The sequence below is a fragment of the Cupressus sempervirens genome, chromosome 11 (assembly GCF_028749045.1).
Source record: "Cupressus sempervirens isolate cs-2001-9-10 chromosome 11, ASM2874904v1, whole genome shotgun sequence".
Classification (NCBI taxonomy): domain Eukaryota; kingdom Viridiplantae; phylum Streptophyta; class Pinopsida; order Cupressales; family Cupressaceae; genus Cupressus; species Cupressus sempervirens.
The window spans coordinates 741,717,296-741,744,519 of NC_143128.1; the positions used below are offsets into that span (position 1 = coordinate 741,717,296).

At 33.0% G+C, this 27,224-nt stretch overlaps 1 protein-coding gene across 5 annotated transcripts in view; it reads right to left on the bottom strand.

Moving 5' to 3' along the window:
* LOC149531765 (P-loop containing nucleoside triphosphate hydrolases superfamily protein) overlaps window positions 1-16,729 on the bottom strand; it is a 73,814-nt gene extending 57,085 nt beyond the window's left edge. For 2 of the 5 annotated variants that reach the window (XM_089811377.1, XM_089811375.1), the window contains exons 1-4: window positions 16,564-16,724; window positions 15,977-16,111; window positions 5,254-5,400; window positions 5,021-5,111 (exon numbers count right to left, since the gene is read on the bottom strand). In XM_089811377.1, coding sequence (XP_089667503.1) covers window positions 5,021-5,111; window positions 5,254-5,400; window positions 15,977-16,090 — 352 coding nt within the window. In that variant the 5' untranslated portion in view covers window positions 16,091-16,111; window positions 16,564-16,724. Of the gene's footprint in view, window positions 1-5,020; window positions 5,112-5,253; window positions 5,401-15,976; window positions 16,112-16,189 lie in introns of all 5 variants that reach the window. The other 3 variants (XM_089811376.1, XM_089811374.1, XM_089811373.1) reach the window with 2 other exon arrangements.
* Between the last annotated feature and the right edge of the window lie 10,495 nt (window positions 16,730-27,224).

Below are 27,224 nucleotides of genomic sequence, written 5' to 3' on the forward strand. Positions count from 1 at the left end.
TTCATACAAATTACATTATGTAAAAAACTATATACTAATTATATGTAAAAATTATATAAAAAATTAAAACAAAATATAAAATTAATAACTATATGAAAAATTAAAACTCTATACATATTATTAGAAAAATACGAAAGGTTTAAACTTTATACATATTAGAAACAAATAACAAGCTATTGAATATGTAATTCCCTAAAGTTCTGAAACTATACAAATGGGAAAAATGAATCTGCGGCGTGCGTTTAAAACTTTAAAGTGAAACTATACAAATCCGAAAAATGAATCTGTGGCGCCACTTCACACAGACGTTGCCGCTTCGAGCAGGACAAAGGGCCGAGAGAGGGATTTGCGAGGATGGCAACTTTGCTCAGGAAAACACAGAAGCTTTGCTCAGGACGAAACTACTCAGGAAAACGCTAAAACTTTGATCATTCACACTCGCAGGGTGGATTCTTTGAGAGTTTGAACAACGTTTTATAGAGTTTTTTGCACGACAAAACCCTAAAAACTGTGCAAACGGCAATTTCTAAATGCATTTGACTCTGAATAGGAAGTCCATTTTTAACGGCCAAATCAACAACGGATTTTGGCGATTTTTTTAGGCAAGTTTCACATTCGGCAATATCTGAATATCAAGCTTGATATTCACCGAACCTTGTGACTTAGGTGTACATACATTGAATAACACCTTGAAGGACTTTGGGAAAATTGATTGGATAAAGACTATGGTGTTTGAGGCTGGAGACATGCAAATGTTTATTTGCAATCATCACACATCTCTTGCATTATTTAGGACATTTTCCAAAAAAGAATTCCTCAAGCCTACGGAGACTCGATATGCTAGCTACTTCATTTTGTTGGAGAGGATGCTTGAGGTCCAAGAGGCCTTACAATCCACGGTGGTCAATGTAGAGTGGAATAAATGGCATGAATCAAGCCTCAGATGGAAGACTTGTCAAACAAAGAATCCTAGATGAGAACTGGTGGACCACAATGAGGTAAGAAACTTAAATAATTGTTATTGGCAATTTATTGCTGATTTAATAAAAACATTTCTGATTTAAGCACTTGCTGATTTTTTTAACATATGATGTTTCTCACTTGAAATTTTTTTTCATTTGCAGATACATTTGCTCCTTCATTGACCCTATTGTGCAGGTCATTAAATCTGTTGATATTGACTCTCCTAGCCTTGGAGAGATTTATGAGACCTTTAATAGCATGCTTGGGCAGATCAAGCAAGCTATTAAAGAGAAGGAACCTACTTTGGAGTTCTATGAGGAGCATCTTAAGCCCATTGGAACAAAAAGGTGGAACGCTATGAACACCCCACTTCATATGGCAGCCTATGCAGTCAATCCGAAATGGTATGCACCAAGGCCTGGGAGAGTGCCTCCATCTAGTGATGAGGAGGTGAGTTTAATTTATGTTAAAGATTTCTGATTTTATAATACGTTTTTAAATTTTTTATTTTATTTGTAAAGTTTATAAACTCTAACTTCTTAATTTTTGTTTATTTAATATAGGTGAAGAAGGGCTTCTTCAAGGCCCTTTCAAAAATGTATAATGCAGAGGATGCTGCAAAAATTCAAGGGCAATGGCTTGACTTTGCCACTTTTCATGGTCCAACATTTGGTAGACCAGAGGCAAGGACTGATAGAGCTACATTGGCTCAAAGGGACCCGATTGGATGGTGGACATGGCATGGTAGAGACGCACCTGAGCTGAAAGGCCTTGCCATCCATCTTCTCTCACAAGTTGCGAGTTCCTCTACTGCAGGGAGGAATTGGTCTACATATAGCTTCATTCAATCGGTCAAGAGAAACAACCTTACCTCTAGACAATCGGAGAAGCTTGTGGTTGTTTATAGTGTATTGCGACTACAGGAGCAACGGAGTCTTGAGTATCGACAAACTCCAACACTACGTTGGGCTGTTAATCCTAAGGATGCATTGCAAATTGACAAGGATAACACACCTCCAGAGCTGCTTGGTGTTCCATTGGATGAGGACCCTCTGCCTACCCCTGGCAGTGATTCAGAGGAAGAGACTGATGATGATCTTGATTTAGATAGAGATTTAGATTCCTAGAGGTCAGCCATACATTTGGCTTTCCGCTTTGCAAATACTCAGATACATTATTGCTTTTGGTTATTATGGAGTTGGACATCTCATTTACACTTCTAGTATTTACTTTCATTATGTCATTTTGATTTCATGCATGATGATGATACATTGATACTTGGAGCCTTTGGGCATTTTTGCTGATTGTATGCGATATTCGGATATATCATATTCTCATTTTGATTTTAATCTTGATAGTTTTCAATTTCCAAGTATTCTATGGTGAATGGTTTATCAATGTTATCATTGTTATGATATGCATATTTGAAATATATCTCTAAAGAAGTCTAATTCTCCATACATAAAAAAATTTAAATCCCCTAGATTTTATAGTCGTCCCTTGAGGTCCCGTCCCCTAAATTTTGGCCTTGATCCGTACCCGTACCGGAAACACATTCCCATCCCCTAAAACGTCCCCGTCCCAAAAACTCCGTGGAGCATAGATTTTTTTCAAATCAATCCATTTATTTTCTTCTAGAAATTTCTCAAGTTGAGCCTTTTGCTTTATTTATTCTAGAATTTTCTCAGTTTTGAATGTCCTTCATTGATTTGAAATCTGAAATTCTGCACCACTTTTCTTGTTTTTCATGAAATCACAAATGAACTTGAACCTGAAAACAAGAAATTTACAATTGGCCGCAACTTTGACTTTTCTAAAAATAGAAAAGGCAAACAAGCAACTTTATAATTTTAGAAAAAGCAAACCAAAAAACAAGCTCCTGCATTGGCCCCAAGTGCCAAAATTAGAAACTTTCAAAAAAGCAAAAAACTACTTTCCCTAAAAAATAGGAGTTGTCAGAATTGACCTCAAAATGTGAATCTTCACCTCTTTGCCCTTCTAAGCGCCACTATGGCATCAGAATACTCATTTGATCATGCTTTCTTTTGTTTTAATTTTTGACATCCCTGACTTTGGATTGAACTCCTAAACTTTGCACTGGCAAGAGACTGAAGACTGAAACTGAAACATTAAAAGAAAACCTTAATAGCAAAAAATTGGGGGTCCCAATTTTTAATGGGGCGATTCTTGATAACGTCACAACACTACGATGCTAATATTTGGCATTGTCATATAGGACTGCACCAAATATGGATGTTGATATAGTTGATAGACATAAAAGAACTTTCAAAAAATGTTTATAGATCATAAAGTTTATGCAGAGATTTGAGATGAGTTAAGGACTTTTACATCCCTTTGATGCAACTTCTGCAGAAGTTGATGCAATGGTAAATATAAAAAGAAATGGAACATGGTAAGTAGTGGAACTTCCATGGTGCCACAACTAGACATTTGTAAAAGCTAGCTATCAAACTTATATCACAGGTCCAACTTTATATGAAGTATTCTCTACTTTGAATTATTTTTTATTTGTTTTTAGAAGTTTCACATTTTTCTACATCTAAGAGGAATTAGAGTACATATGGCTTTTTCCATTTTGTGAAATGAAATAAGTCGTCAACCACCAAAGCAAGAGACCTTGTATATGTGCATTCCAGTCTTCATATTTTGTATTATTCTTCCACAAACGACGTGAAAGGACCAAATAGACTTTGGGATGTAAAATTTAAGATGAGTGATATTGATGCATTGACATATCTCAATCCCATTGTTGAGAATTCTAACATAGTAAGAGAATCATTTACTGAATCTTCTTTTGGTTCTAAGAGTCTAGTTGCTGGTCACACTCAATCCAGCTAATTTAAATCTTCAAAGAATCCTGATGATTTAGAACTCCAATTTCAGGAGAACATTAATGATATTTTGATAGCATGTGATTCTACCAAGATATTATAGTATTTTGCAATATATGTAGCATTTAATATATCTATATTGCTTTTACAATAATGAAAATCTTCTTCAATAACTTATGCATCTGTGTTTTTTATGAAAATAGTATCATGTCAACATCATATCCATCGCAAAGGTCTTGAAAAATGTGTATCCGTATCCAAAACGATACTTGTATCTGATATTGTACCTTAATATGTATTTGTGTTTGTACATCCCAGGGACATCCAACCATCTCCTATTTGTTTCTACTTCATCTTTTCAATCATCCCCCATACCCCCTCAGTCATTGTGTTGGTTTACATCTAATATACTGTGCAGCATATCATTGTTTCCCCACAACCCTATTAGGTTCCCCACTCTCAAACCCTCGCTATTTATTGGGATCTTTTATCAGATAAGAGATTTGATTACGATGAGGGGGTCTAGGATTGGAGACCAAAATCGAGAACTTACACAACCAATTTTATCGCTATTACAATATCATTGATCAATGATGAAGAATCATACTATCAATATCAAAATCTCAAATGCAAATAATTTTTCATGTACACATTGACATGAACAGAAGCAATTATTACTAATAGTTTGTCCTCCTCTCATGTGAACTCTACTGTTCTGTTTTACTTTTGCTTCAATAATGTATAAGTCAATATGATTATATTTGCAATATCTATAGCTGTCCCCAGCCATTCCTAAACCACGTTCCTCCATCCCAACATCCCTGAAACTTAGTTGAACATAGCATCAAAACCTTCAACACAATTTAAACAGGTGCCTTTCAAAAAAAACTAAAAAAGTGGTACTAGAACATAGAGCCACAACCTACATTTTATTATTATTTGGATTCATTTCTGATTGTTCTTGGACATGAGAATTAGAAAAGTTGGAATCCCTTACTACTTGTGCATTATAGAGATTGATTGATCCTGAGTTCCAAAAGACCCCACAGACAGCAAACCCTAAAAGAATTCAACTATTTCCCAAGTTCACTCTAATAATGTCCTTTTAGCAATAAAAAAGATCTTTCAATATTTTAGAAAAAACAAATATATCTTGTGAAACTGAAAAAATTACTTTTGAAAATTCAGCCAATTTAAAAACACACCTGAGACAACAGTGATTGGACCACGAACATCTGAAAGATTCTGCTTGGTGTAATGCTTTACAAGGGATTTGATCACTAGAGACTTCCCAACCTGAAGTCAAAAGGCTCCAAACATCACTGCAGTTTATCAAAATCTTAAGAATAAAGTTTTCTTTCTAGAAGCTCAGCAAATTAAGCTACAGGTACATCAATAAGAGCCAGAAGCTCTGTTTAATAATCTATTGCATTCTTACCTGTGGTGGACCCTGTACCACAATTACATAAGGAGCTGGTTCCCCATGAGAACGGTCAATTGTGGGAACATGAAGCCGTCGTTGATCCTTCTCTGCTGCAGCAGCTTGCAGACGTTTGGCCTTTACTGAAGAATTGAAAGCAAATGCCTGTAAAAGAAAAATGATGATTATAGTAACTTAAAGCTCTCAAGGATGCTAAGGCGTGAGTGCCACATTGACATGTAGTGTGATGTCTCCTTTCTGAAATAGGATTTAAAAAATAAAAAATTATATTAGACTTTTAAATATAATATAATAAAAAATGAAATTGAATTTAAAAATGTAACGTAATAGAGTATAGTTAATAAAAGGTCAAAATGCATAGTTGTAACTCTCTCAAACCTGACATAAAAAGGGAGGAGAACTTAATTTGAAAGGAGAAGAGAGGAAGGAAGAGAAAAGGGAAGAAGGTGAAGCAAGGAAGAATTCATGGAAGGGAAAAAAAAAGAAATGAGAAGAAAATAAGGAAGTGACTCTTTCAAAGGGCATAAATGATTTAGTATCATAGGGCATAAATGATGAAGGGTTGTGAATCATCCAAAGGATGGTAATAGTGAAGGTTATGACCTTTGCAAACGGCGGCCATGATGAAGAGGTTTGACTCTCGCCCACACTATAAGATATCAAGGTGAGAACATTCCATTTGAGAACATCCAAGAGCGGGCGATTTGAGGAATAAAATATTATTCTCAAAGGGCAACAATCAAAAGTGGTGACTCGGTTATAATAAAAGTGGTAACCCTTTCGCCAATAAAGTATAGAGGAGATTTCTTTCCAAGCAAAAAAGGAGGGGCCACAATTAAAAGTATTATTCAGATTTTGAGAGCAGACTGAGCAGAAGAATTCCATTTGATAAAGCAGATCAATCTAGGAGATCCATCTGATGTGAGAAATTAGACTTCAGATATTTATACAACTCATCTCATCTTATTCGAGTAAGAATTACATCCCTAACTGCATTTCTGCTCCTGTTTCATTTTGGAATTGTGAATTTAGGGCAAAGTATAAAGTGATCCTGTACGGGGACATTACATGTAACTACACTTTTAGCACTAGAACCTCTATATGTGAGTAAATAGACTGACTGGGAATTTGGAATGATCTTAACCAGCTGATGACATTAATTCACGAAACCATCAGTGCTACCATTTGTGGATGGCTAACTGAGAACTACCCCATATGATGTATCATCAACTAATCCCATTAATTTGGATGACATATGATATTAGTGCTTCCATAAATGTATTGATAGTTTAAGACAACATTATAAACCACTTAGCATTAGAACCACTGAACAAGAGTTATGGCAAAATGGTTCAAAAAATTTATATCAGATGATCCAATTAATTAAAAAAATTTGACAACTTTAAATTTGATATTATAATTCAGTGTGCATGGATATGGCAGACTCTCTGTAGAAAACTAAGGATAATTGGAATTTCTACTTTTGTAACCCTTTGTGTCTTATTATTATACCCAAAGCATGTGAAGACATCAATTTGACCTTTCCCCAATGGATAAACCTTTTATAGTGATCTTGTCAAAAGCCTCTGTACTATATCCTTTCTTGAATGGTTACTAGACCACTGTTACTATGTGATTTTATGCCTCGGTAAACAAATATCATTGAACAACCTGGTTGGTATGTTTACTTTTTGTTCTCTATCTGTTTTTTCATGTTACTACCAGCAAACCTTTGGTGTTTCTGTGTTGCATTTCTTTCTCGAACCAAAGTTTTTTAATTTGGAACAATTTATTCCTAGCAATATAATAAAAAATAAAGCCATGCCAAAATTATAGTGATCAACCCAGAACACAACTCTCCTCCATAGTGCATGATGATTTGCAACAGTTCCAACCAAAGTTAGGATAGTTGCACCAAACATGTTATATTATTGAAGCTTGAAAGTCATATTATATTCAGCTTTGACGGAATACTGTGTGTGAAAATGTTTACAGAAATTGCTTACAATGCGATGGAGTTTATTCCTAGTACAGCAGAATGCATGTGATTACATCCTCTGGGAAATAGTGAGTAGTGATGATCATGACCTCTATTTAAAATAAGTTCTCTATTGTTGGATATATATGTAATGTAGCTGTTTAACATAAACTGTAATTTCCCCTTCTTAAATTGCCTTAGTATCACAAATGCAACAAATTAGGGTCCAGGAATGAATCCATGAACAATGACCAAGGAAACAAATGCATACACCTACATATATATACTTCCAACTATTAGGGTTAGACAAGAACACATAACATTCATATAGTATCTACAATATTATTCTACCACATTAGGATTTGGATGAAGAGACATGATAGGTCCACACAAAGCAACATCCATGCTAAGCCCAAAAGCAGATTGGTATCAGAGCCCTCTTGGTCCTGTGAGCAAGCAACATGGACATCCACCAGGGTGGCCTACATGGTGGGGTGTTTTTACCTACTTTCCCAATCTCTGCTGCATTCTCCTAAAGACAAAGCCATCATTGTAGAGTCAGAAAGAAGATAGTTAAGTGGGTTTCTTAATTGTTTTATCTGAGCCCAAGAGTGGATTGATATCAAAGCCTGCTTGGCAGCAGAGGCATGCAATATGGACATTCATAGGGTGGTCTGTTAATCATAGTAGCTTCGGTCAGATCTTAGGGTGCATGCAATATGGACATTCATAGGGTGGTCTGTTAATCATAGTAGCTTCAGTCAGATCTTAGGGTGATTGATCTGATTTTATATATATATATATATATATATATATATATTGCTATGCTCAATAATCATTATAAATCTTTGAAGTAAAATCAATCAGCCTTATACCTAAATTGAAACTCAGTGACAAGTATACTGAAATCTGTATTTGCAGATTCTAAAACATAGTTATTCTTCTCTTGGCAAGACCGAGAAATGATCTCAAAGATTGATCAAACAGATCAAGTAACGATCGTTCATATTTAGCCTGTCTTAGATCAAGTTATGACTTATCATATTACTTGCAGATCAGCGACTTGGAGTATTTCGTATTTGACCAAGTCTTGACAAATCAGATATGTGATAACTAATATTTGTTTAAGTAATCCATGTCATGAACAGACATGAGATATGTCCCTTTATGACATGTCTTTTGACAATATATCTTTTGGAAAGAATATTTATTGCCACCCGATCATCCAAGCAAAGTATCAAAAATCAATAAATGCTTTCTCTTCTTCAGATCAGTGGCTTCAGAATTGCAGACAAATCATACATACAGATTTGAACATATAGTTTCTTCATTGCCTTAATAATTCAAGTTCATTCTTGATTCAATCTGATCATAGCCCACAAATACAAATAGCAAATGAGAATTGTAAATATGCAAATTGCTAACCTATATCAGTCTAATTAGAAGTTGAAATAGATTTACATGGTATTGGAGCGTAGTCCCTTCTATAAAGCCTAACAGCTTGAAGGTTAATCTTCAGATCCAGTCCAAGGAAGATCCGACCAGATGATAATAGAGACAGGAATAAGAAATGTTGTGTTCAGCGACTACAAATAAAAAGGCAGTGACTGTGCCCAGCAGGAAAGAGCAGTGACTCAGTGAAAGAGATCTTTCAAGGGATATATCATATGATGGAACATAAATAAACACAACCTATTATTCCCACAACGGAAGACGTCAGTGAATAAAATATTCAGTCAGCAATTGTTTTGAGTACAATTTGTATTGCATTCAGTTTCCTTGTATTATTATCAATGATCTGACTCAGCAAGAGAGATCTTTCAAGGGATATGATGGAACATAAATAAACACAACCTATTCAGTGACTTAGTGAGAGAGATCTTTCAAGGGATATGATGGAACATAAATAAACACAATCTATTATTCCCATGACAGAAGATGTCAGTGAATAAAATATTCAAAATCAGCGATTGGTTTGAATACAATTTATATTACATTTAGCTTCGTTGTATTATTATCAATGATCTGACTATACTAAACGGTCATTATAGAGTTTATGTGGCAGCCAACGGTTCTAGAAGCCAATGCACAGGAAGATAGATACATATCAGACGCAATCACAAATTGAAAACTGTATATCTGAATCAGACAAGGTATCTATTAAATGTAATATAGGCAATTCACTGAGATGGACAAGCCGTGTATGTCCTGAGATACAATATGTTGGCAACTGCCATTGGAACTTAACCCAGGTTGATCTTAATAAAAATTGGATGCAATCATGCAAGCATAAAATAAGGAACATGTTAAGAAGTCAAACATGGATGGAGGATCAAATGTTGGAAATCAAATGATGATTCCACTTAAGATGTTTAAGGACGATTCCAACACTTTATTTAACCATTAAAATTTAAGACGGGGATTTTATTTTTGAAAAGTGTGATAAAATAAAATAAGCATTAGCGACAACATATCATTGAGTATGAATGGAAACAAATCACATGGTGAGAATCAGGACTTTTTGAGGCATAGACGAAAGTGGTTCCACTATGATTTGGAAAAGAATAGCCCCTATCTCTGTCGGGGGATCATCGTCTGGTATTACACCACCTAGATGTATTCTTCTACATGGCTACTTTGGTATTGATAAGACACTTGCTATGCGAACTTTAGTGGGTGCATGTTCCCAAGGCAGATATCCTATTCTGCCGCAAGGGAGCAAATTGTTTAAGAAAGTATGTTGGGGATGCAGAAGGTCAGTTGAGATTATTATTCCAAGTGGCTGAACGATGCCAGCCTTTAGTCATTTTCTTTGATGAAATTGATGGTCTTGCACCAAAGCATTCATGTCAGCAAGGTCAGACACACAGCTCAGTAGTATCTACATCACATGCTCTTATGGATGCTTTGAGGTCCTGGGGATCACCGATTGTAATTGGTGCTACAAATTGTCCTGATCACCTTGATGCAGTATTGAGACGTCCCAGGAGATTTGATAGAGAAATATATTTACTTTGCCTTCTGTTTAGAAAAGGACAGCCATTTTGGATTTTCATACCAGGAAATAGCCTATACCTCTATCTGGTGAAGTTCTTTCCAGAATTTCACAGCAAACACCTTATTATGCTGGAGCTGATTTGGAGGGCTTTGTTCAGGTTTTCCTGATAATGCAGCAACACATTAAATGTCCAGAAAATTTATGGTCTCTTATAATTCCAAATGAATCCTCAAAACTGCAGCTAACAGGTTTTGTGTAATTCATAGAAATTCAAATGTGGAAGATTTTATCATCAGGCTGATTGAAAATCACACCTCTTAGCAGTCAAATAATATTTATCTGTTCAACTTGTGGCATAGAGACTTTGAAGACTATACCAAAATTTAAATACTGTGAAAATTGAGGATCATATTGGGCAATGGCTGCAGTGACTTTTATGGAGGCATTTTTACACAATTTCAATGATCTCATTTTAATTGTTGACTAGAGAATCTCGGGGATTCTGGGAATGAGTAGCTACGCACTCTAAACCAAATTCCTCATAGGTGATGAACTCAAAGCTCTGCAATTTGAGTTAAGTGTATAGTGGAAGAAACAAATAAAGAAGAGAAGCTCACATGAATCATCTCCTGGATTCTGACTATGTATTGCTGCCCCTGAACAAACGGTAATGATAGTCCTGACTGCTGTGAATGCATCAACCATGAGAAGCATGGTTATTGAGATGAATGTCAGATTATATAAAGCTGTCTAAGGGGAATTGTGAATATTCACATGATTGTTGGAAACTTAACATCTTCATGATTACTGTGCCTTTAAATTAGCATTAATGTCTGGTATAGCCAAACCTCAGGACAAATCCATAGTTTATTACATTCATTCATGTTACTATCGAATCCGACAAGTACATTTGTATACAGAAAAAGTGATCCAGTGAACAAAGTTGTCATCGTTGAATAAATAATTGTGTGACTAAGACAAGGAGACTTTTCATAGAAGATTCAGTTCTGATGCATCCTATGCAAAAGTCACATAGGCTGAAGAGTAAACACATGGCTTGCTGCCATAAAGGCTCACATGACGTCACATATCTAGATCAGTTTCTTTAAAGAGGGAGAAGGATTCTTATCCTAAAATGGTTCTGGTTCTTAAAAGAGGAAGAATAAACATAAAGAGGAAGTCTAACAATCAATCAAAGGCAACCTTGGACAAGGAGGCAAGAAGGTTGATTCCAGATTCAGAGGAAGTCTGATATTTCATCAGAAGTAATCAAGGACGAGGAGGTCATTAGGGTTTAGAGAAACTCACATCATCATGAAGACCTTGTTAATGAATTCTTCTCCGAGAGGGAGAAGTTTGAGTTACAATCTCCTGTAGCATTCTTCTCTGAGATGGAGAAAACTTAAGTATCAGCCCTTGCAAATGCATTCTTCTTTGTGAAGGATAATTTTGAAGTGAAAGGTCTTGTTCCACCCTTTGGGAGTAGTTATGGTGAATCCGCCCTTTGATATGGTTCATGGTGGATGGTATGTGTGTGACACCATAACAACACCACGTGAGAGAATCTGTGGTGACTTTGTGTAAACTTTTGTTGTCATGTGTGTGACTCCATGACTTTATGGGCACCCTGTGTACATTACTGAAAGCTGACAATCTTTCTAATAATATACACTCATATCTAACATTGTAAGGTGATGACTTTACAATGTTCAGTATCGTGATGAATATCATTTGACTTGATATTCATGTACATGTCATGATAGTTAGTATCTCTTGGACATTTTGATGAGATATCATGAGACGTAATATTTGTTGCATATCATTATGTTCTCTATGAGATAATCATGGTGGATATTATGCGACGTAATACCTATGGACATGCCATGATATGTTATGGTAGACATCATGAGACGTGATGTCAGTGCACATACTATAACTAGGATATAAGAATGGCATGTGACTTGATGTTCTCTATATTCCTTGATATCTCGAGTTAGGCGATATCTAAATTGATTTTTATTTGTTTATCTTCCCTAGCTAAGAGGGGAATGTTAATCATAGTAGCTTCAGTCAAATATTAGGGTGATTGATCTGATTATATATATAAATTGCTATGCTCAATAATCATCATAAATATTTGAAGTTAAATCAATTGCCCTTATACCTAAATTGAAACTCAATATTTATTCTTCTCTTGGTATGATCGAGAAATGATCTCAAAGATTGATCGAACAGATCAAGTAATGATCGTTCATATTTAGCCTGTCTTAGATCGAGTTATGATCTATCATATTACTTGTAGATAAGCGACTTGGAGTATTTAATATTTGACCAAGTCTTGACAAATCAGATTAAGCTGATAATTAATATTTCATTATATTTGTTTAAGTAATCCATGTCATGAACGGACATGAGATATGTCCCTTTATGACATGTCTTTTGGAAACAATATTTATCGCCACCCGATCATCCAAGAAATGTATCAAAAATCAATAAATGCTTTCTCTTCTTCAGATTGGTGGCTTCAGAATTGCAGACAAATCATACATACAGATTTGAACATATAGTTTCTTCATTGCCTTGACAGTTCAAGTTCATTCTTGAATCAATCTGATCATAGCCCGCAAATACAAATAGAAAATGAGAATTGTAAATCTGCAAATTGCTAAACCTATATCGGTCTGATTAGAAGTTGAAATACATTTACATGGTCTACTTAGATAGCCATCTTATAACTCCCCTCTTACACCACCTACCTTTCGTGCAAGATGAGTTCTAAACAGTTTCATCATCAAACATATGCATTTTATAATTGCTCATATGAATATACGATATATAAGAGATAATTATTGTTTATCTATGCTTATACTAATGGATCTGGAAATAGTATTAATTTGCTGTTCTTAGTATGATCTGAATGTTATCCACCACTAATAAGATTTTTTGATGGAATTATTAACGTTTGGTCTGAAGTCTGCTGCCCCCTTTACTTGCAATGCTTGCTTATTCAATCTGATATTGAATGAATTGACTGACTTGAATGAATCCTTTTTATTGTATGACATGAGGTATCAATGTAATAATGAGCAGTTTGCAGATTAGATAAGTGATGATTAAGAGATTGTTGATTAGATGACTGATGAGTGATAATGTAATGAGTGCTGGTTTGATATATTCGTAAAATTAAATGTAAGTTGATTTGATGGAGTGGTCTGCCAATTGATTGTTTGCTTGATCTGATAAATGATGATTGTTTTATGGATTCATGGGTGATGATTCATAAGTTACTTGAATCAGTACCCTTCATTGCTGCCCTTTGAGAGTAATAAATTTATTTCCCAATCGCTATACCTTGAGACTTCTCCACAAATTCCAATGTAAGGGAGAAATCACATCTCTTCATAATTTCTGCCCTTTAAAAGTGTCACAACCTTTCACAATCAGCACCCTTTGGAAGAGTACAACCCTTCATAATTTCTACCCTTTTGAAATAATCTCTTCCTTATTTCCTTCCGATTCTTTTATTAATCCTCCCTCGATTTAGATGCTCCTTTATCCATTCCTTCCTTCATCCATTAATTCTTTCTTGATTCAGATCTTCAAAATATACCTTTTTCTAAATACTTCTCCTCTAAGCTTGCATATACTTTCTTTCTGAATTTGCTTCAGCGTATTCTTTTATATCTGCATATATTCCTCTTTTATGTCTGGATATACTCTTCTTACAATTCTGCTATAAACTCTTCTTACTGTTATGCCTTCAACCTTTCTTTGATAATCCTCCCTTTTATCTTCTTATTTGCAGATTTCCAAATGTAAGTCTACATAAAATCTTCCTCCCCTCAAACACGCTTTCCAACATCTTAATATATCTTCCCAAGAGTGGTGTCTCCTCCACTTTCTCAATACCTCCTTAACTAATCTGAATTGCTCTTCTTTATTTCTAATTCAGATTTATTTGTGAACTCTTTCCTAATTCCAACCTGATTATTCCATATTTGGTTCTTGCTGCCTCACTCCAAATATAATGTCTTTCATTTCATACCTCTATGTCTTGAAGCAATGCATCCCCTTGAGTTTGAACAGAGATCTCTTTTCTAGGGACATGGCTTTCTATTTAAACTCTAAGTGCTGCTTTAGACTTATTAAAAAAGATAAAGCTTACTAGTTTGTTATTGCTTCTTCTACTAATTATAATATTTCAAAATTCACCACCCGTGGGTAAGATAATAAAAATTAATTCTGTAACTGCCTTTATTACCCAAGGAACCGCCACACAGCATTAATAAGTATTAATTATTATTGTTTCCTAAAAGTAATCACTATTCTTGTTTTCTGATAACCCGAGTCTTTGGCTGTGATTTGCATGCTATGAGATTTGTCAGTATTGGGGTATGACATAAACAGATTGATCACATAATCTGTACTATTCTTCATTGTTTTATTACATGCAATGTTGAACAGCATTCTAGAATTCAATTCACATGAGTTAAAACTTTACCAACTTCTTCAGTTCATGGGTGCATGGTGCAATGCTGTGTTTATTGGCTATTTGGCAATAGCTTCCAAGTTCGGGCATTGTCAAATTGTGTTGCTCAAGTGTGTACTTAGTGGACAATGTATTCCAAAGTATGGAGATGAGGCATGTCACTTGGTGCCCACCAGCTGGATCTGCTAAACCCAAAAATTTACATGTAAAAATAAATATTATCAACTTTTTCTGCTTTCCTGACTTCTTTGAAGTGCCTCACCAGCACTCGGCGGACAATGTGTTCCAAAAGATGGATATGAGGCATCTCATTTGTGGCCCACCAGCTGGGATCTGTTAAACCCGAAATTCACATATAAAAATAAATATCTAACTTTTCCTGATTTCTTTGAAGAGCCTTACCAGCCAAACAAAGTGCTCCACATGCTTAGACTGTTAAAATTGTACAGTCAATGGATAATCAGCGTCAGTGTTAGTTATTGGTACCAGATTGGGTTTTGGTTAAATTCATTGGAATCAGTTTTGTGAGCCCAATAGAATCTTGTATAATTGTCCCTTATTCATCTAAACGGGTGATACAATGTACATCTTCTAAAAAATCAATACGCCAGCAGTTCTTTGTGCAGATGTCTGAAAATGCGCTCCAGCCAAGGCAGCAGTAATATTGCTCCTGATGATCCTTCCCGCCTAATTTGACACATATACCTTATCTCCTCTTCCATGCACTGTCAAATCTGTTTTCTCACAACAATAAAGTTTTCTCTTCCCTGTTTTCTAACAGCATTACAGTTCTCTTCTACAGTTACATTTTTTGTTTTTGGCACATTTTAAACAGTATTCAGCTTTCAATCTTTACAACAGTTCCCTGAACTTCTTATTTTGGTTATCAGTCTGGATTAAGTTTACACAGTATTTTTCATTTCCTCACATTGGTCTCAAACTTTCACAACCCTCAACTGTTACAATTTCCACAAGCAGCAGTGAAATTTTCACTACTTTGCAATTCCTATCATACTTCAGTTTTCTTACAGTTATTACAGCTTTGGATTATTTTATGCTCAGCTCCAATAGTGCTTTACAAAGCAACTAGATAAAAATGAGCCCAGAAACACACTAATAATAATGTCTATCCAATCAGGTTCAACCTTGTACTCTAGCGCTTTACCAATCTAGAATTTTCAACTGAAAAATGAAGTTAAGGTTTATTAGGCTAGATATTTTAGCTGCAGAAGACAATCGTAAGCAGGCAACAAACCTTGGGATTATGCTTGTCATTAGAAATTCCACGTTTTTTCTTGTCTGCTCTCTCCTTTTTCTTTACAGAAGGTCCTGATTGGCGGCCTCTGTGAGCCTTGTGTGATTGTTCCATTACGCACTAAACTCTGTAAACCTGCAATAATAGAATATGTCAATATGCAATTTAAGAAACATTAAATATATGAAAAGACTTTGGACTAGATTGTCTAACCTATTGAAACAAGCTTGTTAACATTTGAACTATATGAGAATATTGGAGACTTTAATAAAGGGGATTTGTAATCAGAATGGAAGGTCGGGAAAAAAAGGGCAGAATCAGTTTTGTGAGTCCCACTGGAGAGGCTAATGATGGCCCAGAAATTGATGGCAACCGAAGAAGGTAGAGAACCACAAGCCCTCAATTGAGATTGATAAAGTTGGTGTACAGAGTTTGGGATTTCACAGGAGAAATATGAGGCTCGAGCAAGGTTTATTCTCGAGGATAGGAGCTCCGCGTTTAAGATTTTAAGAAACAAGATAGAAAACAATGTGCACATAGACTTCCATATCCTTATAATCCTGGTCAAAATTTCAATCTCTCAGTACCGATTTTGAGTTTCTCTCTGCAACGAGGCCTCCAGCGGATTTAAAACGAGACTGATAAACCTCCTCCTTCCCGTTACCTTCGGAAACCCCAGTACACAATGTAAAAGCTTAATTATATTATGCCCTTTTCACCTGAAATTAAAGCGGTGGTATTTAGACTTATTTTTAAAAAAATTGATGTCTTTCTAATCTATATACGTATGGCGATTGTTAGGGTTTTATGGACACGTATCATATTACATTGGTGCGGGCTAAGCTTTCGACATAATGTACTTAAAATAAAAAATATTTTTATTTTTTTCAAATTTTTAAAAATTCAGTGATTTATTTGCAAATTTGTAAGAAATTTTTTACAATTACATTAGGCTAGAGTGAAGTAGGGGGTGGGGGTTACAATAAAGAATAGGTGATGGTTTTTAAATAATTAATTTTAGAGTATTGTTTTTTTTTTAATTATAAATCGATTGATCAAAAAAAAAATTCAAAAAGGAGAGAGGGGGAAGCATCACCCCACCAAGTCTACTAAAACAAGTAACCACTAACTATATACAGCCATCATAATATAGCAGTTTTCAAATGCATAATACGAAAAAAAGGAGAAGCAACAGTCAATGAAGAACATTGTTGTGATCATCAACCCAGAAGGTCCATCCTTGATCCCCCTCCATCCAAACAACTTTTTTCCTTTCCAAGACATGTGCGAAGAAATCGAGAATTGGTCCAAATTTAGAATATCCTATTTGGTTTAATTTGTAATCAAATAAATAAGGTCTATTGTATTACAAGTTGTTAGAAGTTCTTATATCATTGATATTTTAATTTAGTCGATAGGTTATTTGTGAAAACTTTGTTTTTGAGAATTGAAATTTTGACGAAAAGTTGTCGGTTGGCCAGAAAAGTTATCAATTTGGCCAGAAAATTGTAAATCTTTTCCGTTAATTATTTATCAATCAATTTTTATCTCACTCCAATTTTAACTCTTGTTTTGATATTTATTAGTTGTTATCTCCACTTTTAACTATTGTTCTTTTTTTTTCTATTTATTTAAAACATTAATTACTTGTCATCTCCACATTACCTCGTGTTGTGATCTCTATTTATTTAACTTTTGATTAGATTTTAGTTTTTATATTATTTTAATTTATTTTTTTATATTAGTTTATTTTTTCTTTAAATATTGTTTTATTATATTTTAAATCTCCACTTTTAACTATTACTTTTCTTTTCTTATTTATTTAAAAAATAATTACTTATGAGGCAAGAGCCTACAACACAACGGTAAAATTGTGAGCCTCTCATATGGGAGGTCTTGGGTTCGAATCTACTCTTACTTAATAAATAATCATAATTAATAACAACACTTAATAATAATTAATCTTGGCTTAGGCCTCTTAGCGATCAAAAATAATAATAATAATAATAATAAGTACTTGTGATCTCCACAAAAATAATAATAATAATAATAAGTACTTGTGATCTCCACATTAGCTCATGTTGTGATCTCTATTTATTTAACTTTTAATTTTTAAAATTGATTTAAGCTTTAGTTTTTAAATTCTTTTAATTTATTTTATATATTTGTTTAGTTTTTCTTTAAATAATATTTTTTAGTTTCTATAATTTATTTAGTCAATAGAATATTTGTTAGAGATATGATATTTTCATATTAATTTTTTGTATTTCTCTTATTAATTTTTCATAATAGATTTTTTGATGGGGTTTTTATAAATGATTTTTTTAATATTTGATAAATTAAATTTAAATAAATAATATTTGTTAATCTATTTACAATATTTGAGTAAATATTATGTTATTTAAATTGAAAATTATTAATAATCTAATTTGTTCAGATAAGATTATATTTTTTAAAATAATTTTATTATCGAGCACCTATTGACTTATCATTACAAACACATGCAACTGCTAGTTTTTATGTACTTGACAAGTATGATACATATTCATAATGTAAAATTTTGATATTATATCATAATTCAATTGTATTTTTTTTATTCAAGCTTATTGACCCATATCTTATGAGTGGTGGTTCCCATGAACTTGGTTATCATAAGCATGAATGATTCACCTAGCACTCATCGCATATAAGTGGTGTTCATAGGTGAAGCATTGGGACTTCTTGGGAGATTAGTCATCTTAGTACTACTATGGTATAAGTGTGCTTAAGTATAAGATCATTTTCAATTATCGTGTTGTAAATCAATTTTTTTCACCACCTCGAGATTCATGCTAGACTCTCGAAAAATGTGTCCACTTGTACCGAAAACTACCTTAGGAAGCGTACCAATTTTATACCAAAATTGTCTCGATTTACGTGAAAAAAATATTGATTTGCATGTGAAAAAACTCGATTTACATGCCAAAAAAATCTTGAATTGTGCACTAAAATACCTCGATATGCGTGCACAATAAATCTTGATTTTCGTGTTGAAAAATCTTGATCTGTGTGCTAAAAATTAGAAAAACATCACCTTGGGAAACATGCCTAATCCATAAGCAATATTATTTTGCCTCAAATTCTAACTATGTCCAAATTAGACAAATTTTATGTGAAAATAGGGGTTTTGGGGTGCTCTAAGCTCAATGGTGATGTCTGTTTGGGCTCAAAGTGACCCAGAAATCAGTGGCCCCCCAAATTCAATACAAAATAACTCTAAAAAATGAAACCCTCTGAAAGAAAAAGCACAGATCTGAAAGCCAAGCCAAACCTCTCATAAACATAATAGGGGCATGAAGATATAGAGTTTCAATACCATGTTGAAGTTGATGAAAGATCAACCCCGCAGCTCCCAAAAATACCTACATGCAAACACCTATCATAGAAGAGAGAAGAAAAAGGCTATGAAGGCTAAAATTGCCAGATCCGTAGATGAGACATTCTTGGTGAGAAAAAAGAGAAATTGGTATTGTTGTCACAAAAGTTTACACCCTTGTCTGAAGTTTTTACCTAAGGACAACCTTGTGAAACATGGAAACAACCTCCAAGCAGTGGGACTTGAACTGTGAGGTTGAGTCTTTGGAGATGGTTGGCTTCCTTTACTATCAAGGCGTACCTAGCTACACTTGGAGAGGAAAAGGGAGAAGGAATGCATGAAAGCAAATCTACCTATTCTAACCTAAGGGGTGATGCAACAAAATAGAGTGTTCAAGCCAATCTCCACCCATACATGCACACTTGAACCATCACGACACCAAAAGATATACACATCAAGACTTGTTTTAATTTAACAATCACATGTAGACCATAAGAACCCAAATAAATGACACAAGGAAGAAGATAATTCACTTATATATCATTTATAGGCCTAAAGGAGATACAGTCATGCAAGATTGCAGATATCCACAATACACTAATGAGAGGCAAATAGGTCTTACACAACTCATCAATGTCTGGAGGAGATAAAGTAGAATGTCATATAGGTTCAAAGGCAAAGGGAAATTGCAATGAACTTATAGAGCAATATCAAGAAAATAGAGAAGAGTCGACCCTTTCAAAGATTACAAAATATGCCTTTATAGTTCAAGCATAACTGAGATATTTTCTAACTATAGTTACTCCACAACTACTGCGTTAAATGCTCAAAGAATAATCACACAACTCTAGAGAAAATCTTATCTTGGCACACATTTAGATGCAAGAAATCCAATATTTCACACAAAACAAACAGTGAGAAGATAAAAAAAAATGGTGCCATTAATTGTTCTAACCAAGGTAGATGGATAACCTAGAGGTGGCAGAGTGTTTCCTTCATTTACCAAGCATGGCATTCATTGGAAAGTGGTTGGAATTGATCATGAAGATCGGATCGTGCAAGAAAACATCTCTTCCCTTTACTTCTGGCTCATGAGTCAACAAGGTCAACAGGTCAACGGAGTTCTACAACCAGAAAGCACCACGTGGACCAGTATCCTTCTATTTTTTTACCACCTCACAAGGTCTTCATGCATTTGACCACACAACAGGTTACTAATTGTGCCAACCTTCCAACTTAATTGCGATGTCACATAACTGTCAGCCTTAACTGTGACTATCTTTCTTTCAAACTAGGTCCAAGATGACACATGGCGATTAGGTGCATTCTCGCATTGTCTGAAGTCCTTGCAACTTCAAAATGTAGGAAAGTGTTGACAGTTGATCTCCATAAGATCAACGATCGTAGAAGATCCTAGTTATCACAGTATTTGCTTTAAAAAACTTTAGGGCCCACCAAACACTCAACATCCACCTCCGTAGACACAAAAACCTTTGACCAATCAGAATGGAGCAATTGACACACATTTTTCACCTAGTAACCAACTAGCATTACCTTTTAACCTTGACAGCTCACATGAAAGGACAGACCCACCAGTCCACATGTCAAAACCTCACTTTCCTACAATGTTTAAACATATCGCCTCTTCAAGAAGCGAGGAAGTGCCTATCATTGATCCATCTAAGATCAGACAACCCATAAACATGCAACCAACAAACTGTCCATGTCCATACCTTCGACCAATGACATAACACCAAACTACCACCATATGCCAACATGCTCCAACAGCTCGTCCACCTTGTCGGCCCATAATGGAAACAGGTCCCACATGCCACATGGCACAAGGCCGCTTACCCACATTGTCAGAAAGTCTAACAAAAGACAAAATGTAGGAAAGCATCAGCCAATCAAAATGCCAATGAACATTGGCATGTTAGTATAGTCACACAACGACCCACAAATAAGAACAAGGCCCCACCTTGGATGCATGGCAAAGGGTCACTTCCCTGCATTTGTAAAAAAGTGGGCAATTCTAGAATGCAGGAAAGCGACTACCATAGATCTGTGAGAGATCTGAGAATATGAAAAGTTGTAGGGTCGGGAAATAACCAAGAAATACATTAAAGTTTTATTTCGTTCATTTTTGTATTCTGATTGAATATTTAATATAAAAAGTGGGATGTGACTGTTGGGTGGACCATTTGATCATTTGAATTTAAATATTTGGCAGGGAGGCAAATATGGTTAACAGGTATATCAAAACTAAATGAATAAATTACAAAGAGACCAATCCTTGTAAAAGGAAATCAAAACCCTAATAGGTACCTAACCTAGGTTGCATTATAATAATTAGTAAAAGAATTAATTATTATATGCCCAAAGTTTAGCGTAAGTAAACTAGGGATAATAAGTGGCTTAATAATTAAATCAATATGATTTAATTAACAATAAAATACTTTATTACTCTAATAAAAATGATTGATTTGATATTTGATCAAATGCTAATGGATATAAAATCAATTAATACAAAGTAGATATACTTGATTATGTAGGCAATGCATGATAAGTAGGATATATGCATGAGATAACCTATCAATCATACTAGGTGTAATCATGTGTCCACCAATGGTGGATCATCCTGCATTGTACAACAAAGTATGTGCAACAATGAGAGGGTGATAATATGAAAGCAAAAATAAAGGTAGATCTCATACACAAAGAGGTATGAGATGACAACTAGCTCCAATTGAAGTGGACTTCTTCAACACTATGTGCTAAAATAATATAAAAACTCATATGTATCTACATCACAACCAATATGAAAATACATTATTAGCACAATATTTAACTACACCAACACATACAAACAATAGTGAGATGGAAGCCTTAGTGCAACCTAATATATTTTGATGCATTTTTTATAATGAAATGCATCCTCCACCTACAAGGGTATGGAAGAGGAACATATCAACATTTTTTTCTAAAGTAGTTCATCTATTTCAATGTTCAAGGCTTTGGCCAAAGTATGTAGAATAAATGAATTTTCTCAAACAAAAAATATCTTTCTCTATTTACCCATATTTGGCACTCTTTCCTAAAAACATCTCCCAATTGCAAGAGGGAAATAACAACTACTTTCTTGAGACAAGCATCTAACATGTCTATTCGATACAAATCACCCTCGTGTTGTATATAATATTATCATGATAATAAAGTTTTTATTCTCCGTTGCATGAAATGATAACTTAAATAAGACATTTCCTGATATAGCTAGAACTAAATTACTCTTTGTGCACACTAATCATGAACTTGTATGCAAAAGTGACAACATTCACATATTTATAAGCATTTAGATTCTTAGAAAGAATGAGAGATTGAAGATAAAACAAAGATTATGCAATATTTAGTAGAAAATTATACATCACATATATGTATAAGCATTACATATATACTTCTTTTTACATATATGCATTTAAATTCTTATAATAATAAGAGAATTGATAATTAATGATAATGACTAACATTAAATTATAATTTATGACCAGTTTACCCAAGAACTTTCACAACATATTACTTCCTCAAGACATCTAAGAAGATCATGTTACCATCAAGTACTTTCTTAATACTTATTTAACTATATTTGTATAATCAATATTCTAAAATAATTATAAATATAGCATGTCTTCATGAATTGGGAGAGTATAGTACTTGTATAAAATTATTTAAGTACATGAAACATTTTGTATAAACTCTATACCATCTCATTTTCAACTATAAGAATATATTGCAATTATAAAGTTGTAGGATATGTTGAAAATTTTACAATATAAAGAAGGTTTTAATCAAGCCCAAACAATGATCTTTATCCAATTAAATCTATGAGTAATAGACAAGCTCACCCAACAAAGGCCTTAATTTATCATATTAAATATGACCATATGATCTACATATGAGATCAATAAATCAATTAGACTAGCAGTTGCATGCTTTGTACATGCAACGAATAAGTCGATAGGACTTTTGGTTTTGAAGAAAGTATTTATTATAATATTGATGGAACAAAAAATAACATTCATTGCTACTCTAAATAATCTACCATATAAATCTTTAAAAATAGTTATCAAATAGTTAAATCAAAATATATTATTTATTACAATTCTACAAAAATGTAATATAAATTTGCTAAAGGATAAGCTTGCAAATTCAATTAAAAGTTTTTTGAATCCCTAAAATGCAAACAATCTTGAGTGCTCAAAAAAATTAACCTAATAATAAAAGTCTAACTACTAATAAGAGAAATTTGATTTTATATTTATCTTAATTTGATATGTTTGGTTGTGGTTTTGATTTTAATCAAGAAGTTTTACTATCTTTCATTAAATATATTATTTATTCTTCTTTCATACACATAATGTGGTAAATATATTTATTGAAAAAATCATGATATATTATATAATTAAAAATAACAATTATTAAAGTTATCTTGAAAGTGATAATTTTGTTTAAAAAATATAATCTTGATTTATTTTAATCAATAAAATTAGGCAACATATATATGTATGTACATGTGTGTGTGTGTGTGTGTGTGTGTGTGTGTGTGTGTGTGTGTGTGTGTGTGTGTGTGTGTGTGTGTGTGTGTGTGTGCGTATAATTGTACATATATATATATATATATATATAATAATTTTAATATTTTTATAAATGTGGAAAAATATATTTCACATAATTAAATAAATTTTGAGAAACATCATAAAATGAAAAATATAAAAAATGTTTTACTTGTAATTGTTTTTATTTCTGAAATACTTGAAACATTTGTCCCTTAAAATTCAAAGTACAGAATCTCATGGGCCATTACATTAATACTAAATATAAAAACATTTAGTGAAAGACAATATATTTGGAATCCAAGAGAAAATATTGCAGGCATTAATGTTATATTCTAGCTTGCTTGATTGCAATGCTTAATTGCCTATCATTTTTTTTCCTCTTCTTTTTTAATGCCTGCAATATTTTCTCTTGGATTCCAAATATATTGTCTTTCACTAAATGTTTTTATATTTAGTATTAATGTAATGGCCCATGAGATTCTGTACTTTGAATTTTAAGGGACAAATGTTTCAAGTATTTCAGAAATAAAAACAATTACAAGTAAAACATTTTTTATATTTTTCATTTTATGATGTTTCTCAAAATTTATTTAATTATGTGAAATATATTTTTCCACATTTATAAAAATATTAAAATTATTATATATATATATATATATATATATATATATATATATATATATATATATATATATATATATATATATATATATATATTAAAATAATAATTTTAATATTTTTATAAATGTGGAAAAATATATTTCACATAATTAAATAAATATATATATATTAAAATAATAATTTTAATATTTTTATAAATGTGGAAAAATATATTTCACATAATTAAATAAATTTTGAGAAACATCATAAAATGAAAAATATAAAAAATGTTTTACTTGTAATTGTTTTTATTTCTGAAATACTTGAAACATTTGTCCCTTAAAATTCAAAGTACAGAATCTCATGGGCCATTACATTAATACTAAATATAAAAACATTTAGTGAAAGACAATATATTTGGAATCCAAGAGAAAATATTGCAGGCATTAAAAAAGAAGAGGAAAAAAAATGATAGGCAATTAAGCATTGCAATCAAGCAAGCTAGAATATAACATTTCAAAAGATTAATGGAAACAAAACCACCATAACTGGCTTTATTTTGTAACACTATCACCGATGGATACAAGACTTCAAGCACAATCCAAGAAAAGAAATATATAGAAACAATTATGCACAAGAATTGCATTTAAGTTTTATACTTACAGTTTGCAAGGAAAACATGTAACAATGTTAGAAGTGCTCCCCAACTAGAAAATCACCATCAAAGCCTATACAAGATGAAAATAAAGACACCATCTTCAACCTTATAAAATGAACATTAAAGGTTGACATTCCATCTCAAATCGTTATTCCAAACTCCACGACCCAATCTTAGAAATGTTGATACCAAAATTATAAGTTGTTGTAAATTGTAACACATTTTTTAGATGAGAAACATAAAATCGCTATGACGCAAACAAAAGGAATAGATCCCATAAACTTTGAGAACATCTTTATTCCAATAAAGTTATTGATCGTTCAAAACCCAAATATTAAATTGGATCAAATATTTATAACCCAAAGCTATATAGAGGAAAAAGCAATTTTACCAAAGTAAGAACAAGAGGACATCAACTGAGTAGAATGACTTAAAGCCTACACATCTTTTGAGAATGGTTTCTTGTCTAGAAGATGTGTACTAGATAACTTTTTTTAACCATATATTTAGTGATTAAATTTCTATTTAACTTGATGGTGAAGAAGGAATGGTGGATGTTTCCATGTTTAGTACGAGAATTCACCTTGATTTTTCACCCAATTTTGGAATCAATGGTGTGCTTTCTAATTATGTTCTCAAAACTCAAAAAAAAAAATCTAAACTATATTATTAATTTTAGCAATGGTTATATAATTGCATTCACGTTAAAAAATCTCTAAGTTTCTAAGGAAAACAAACATAAGAATGAAAAAAAAAGGAAACATACTAAAGTAATAGGGAAAAAAAGCTAGAGTGATTTTTATATCAGAAAACTAAAATTTGGTAAAGAGGCTGACAATTTTTCGGAAGAAAAAATGCATTTCCAGGAGAAAAGCTCCCACATATAAGCCTATCGGCTTAATTATTCACTTAAGTAGTAGTACATTAAGACGAGTAATTGATTTTGTGTATGTTGATTGTTTGATTTTTTTTTATCGGTACAAGGCCGAAGCAAAGATTCATTATTATTATGTGTTGTGATTAATTATTATTATTTATTAAGCTCAAGTAGAATCAAACCCAATACCTCCCAGATAAGAGGCTCACGATTTATCTTTATGGTGTAGGCTCTTGCCTTCATATATTATCCTTCTAGTTCTCCCAAATATTAAAATTATTAAGCCTTAAATACTATTTAATGTATATTACTAAGCTATAAGTATACTCCAAAAATATATCCCAAAACTCCTAAATGAAAGATTGATATTAACATTTCCATCATGCATTTAATCTAAATAGTAACAATTTAATCAAGAGACAAACTATATTGGCCATCCACATATTCATAAAATTCTTATTGTTTAGCAATAGGATAAAGCCTCTCGAACACAAAATTTAATCTATGTTTGATTATAAATATAAAACCTATATTTTGTCCATGATATATTATCTTGGTACTCATCATGTATCAAGCTTGAAGGTACCATATGCATGAAATAGGAATTGGCATAAATTTATATAAATAAAAAATATCGTTAAGGTGTCGCCATAGTTTCATAACTGTATAACTTAACCAACTAAAGCTTTGAATTCAAAAAAGGATATCATAGAACATAAAGATTAAAAGAGTTGGAAGGTATTGATGTAATATGCCATCAAGGAAACATCTACTAGATATATGAATCATTTGACAAAAAACCTTAATTGTTTTTGGAAAAAATATATTTTACCTTATGTCAAAGGGGGAAAGAACATTGGAATCATTATGTGATGTGTTTTCAAAGGAAATTCCTCAAATAAATGTAAACCCATCTATTTCAAGTTCACTATTCAATCATATGATGCAATGGGCATTATCATTTTAGGAGTATAAAGTATTTTCCTACCTTCTAAATTGTTATTATATACGTGATCCAATTATTGTGAATATTGAAATAATGTGGAATAGGGGTGATGATCAACCCTACAAACTAGATATCAAAGGAGAGATTTGACACTTTATCCTACTTCAAACCAATTGAGGTAGGTAAGAGTTGGATGCAAAGT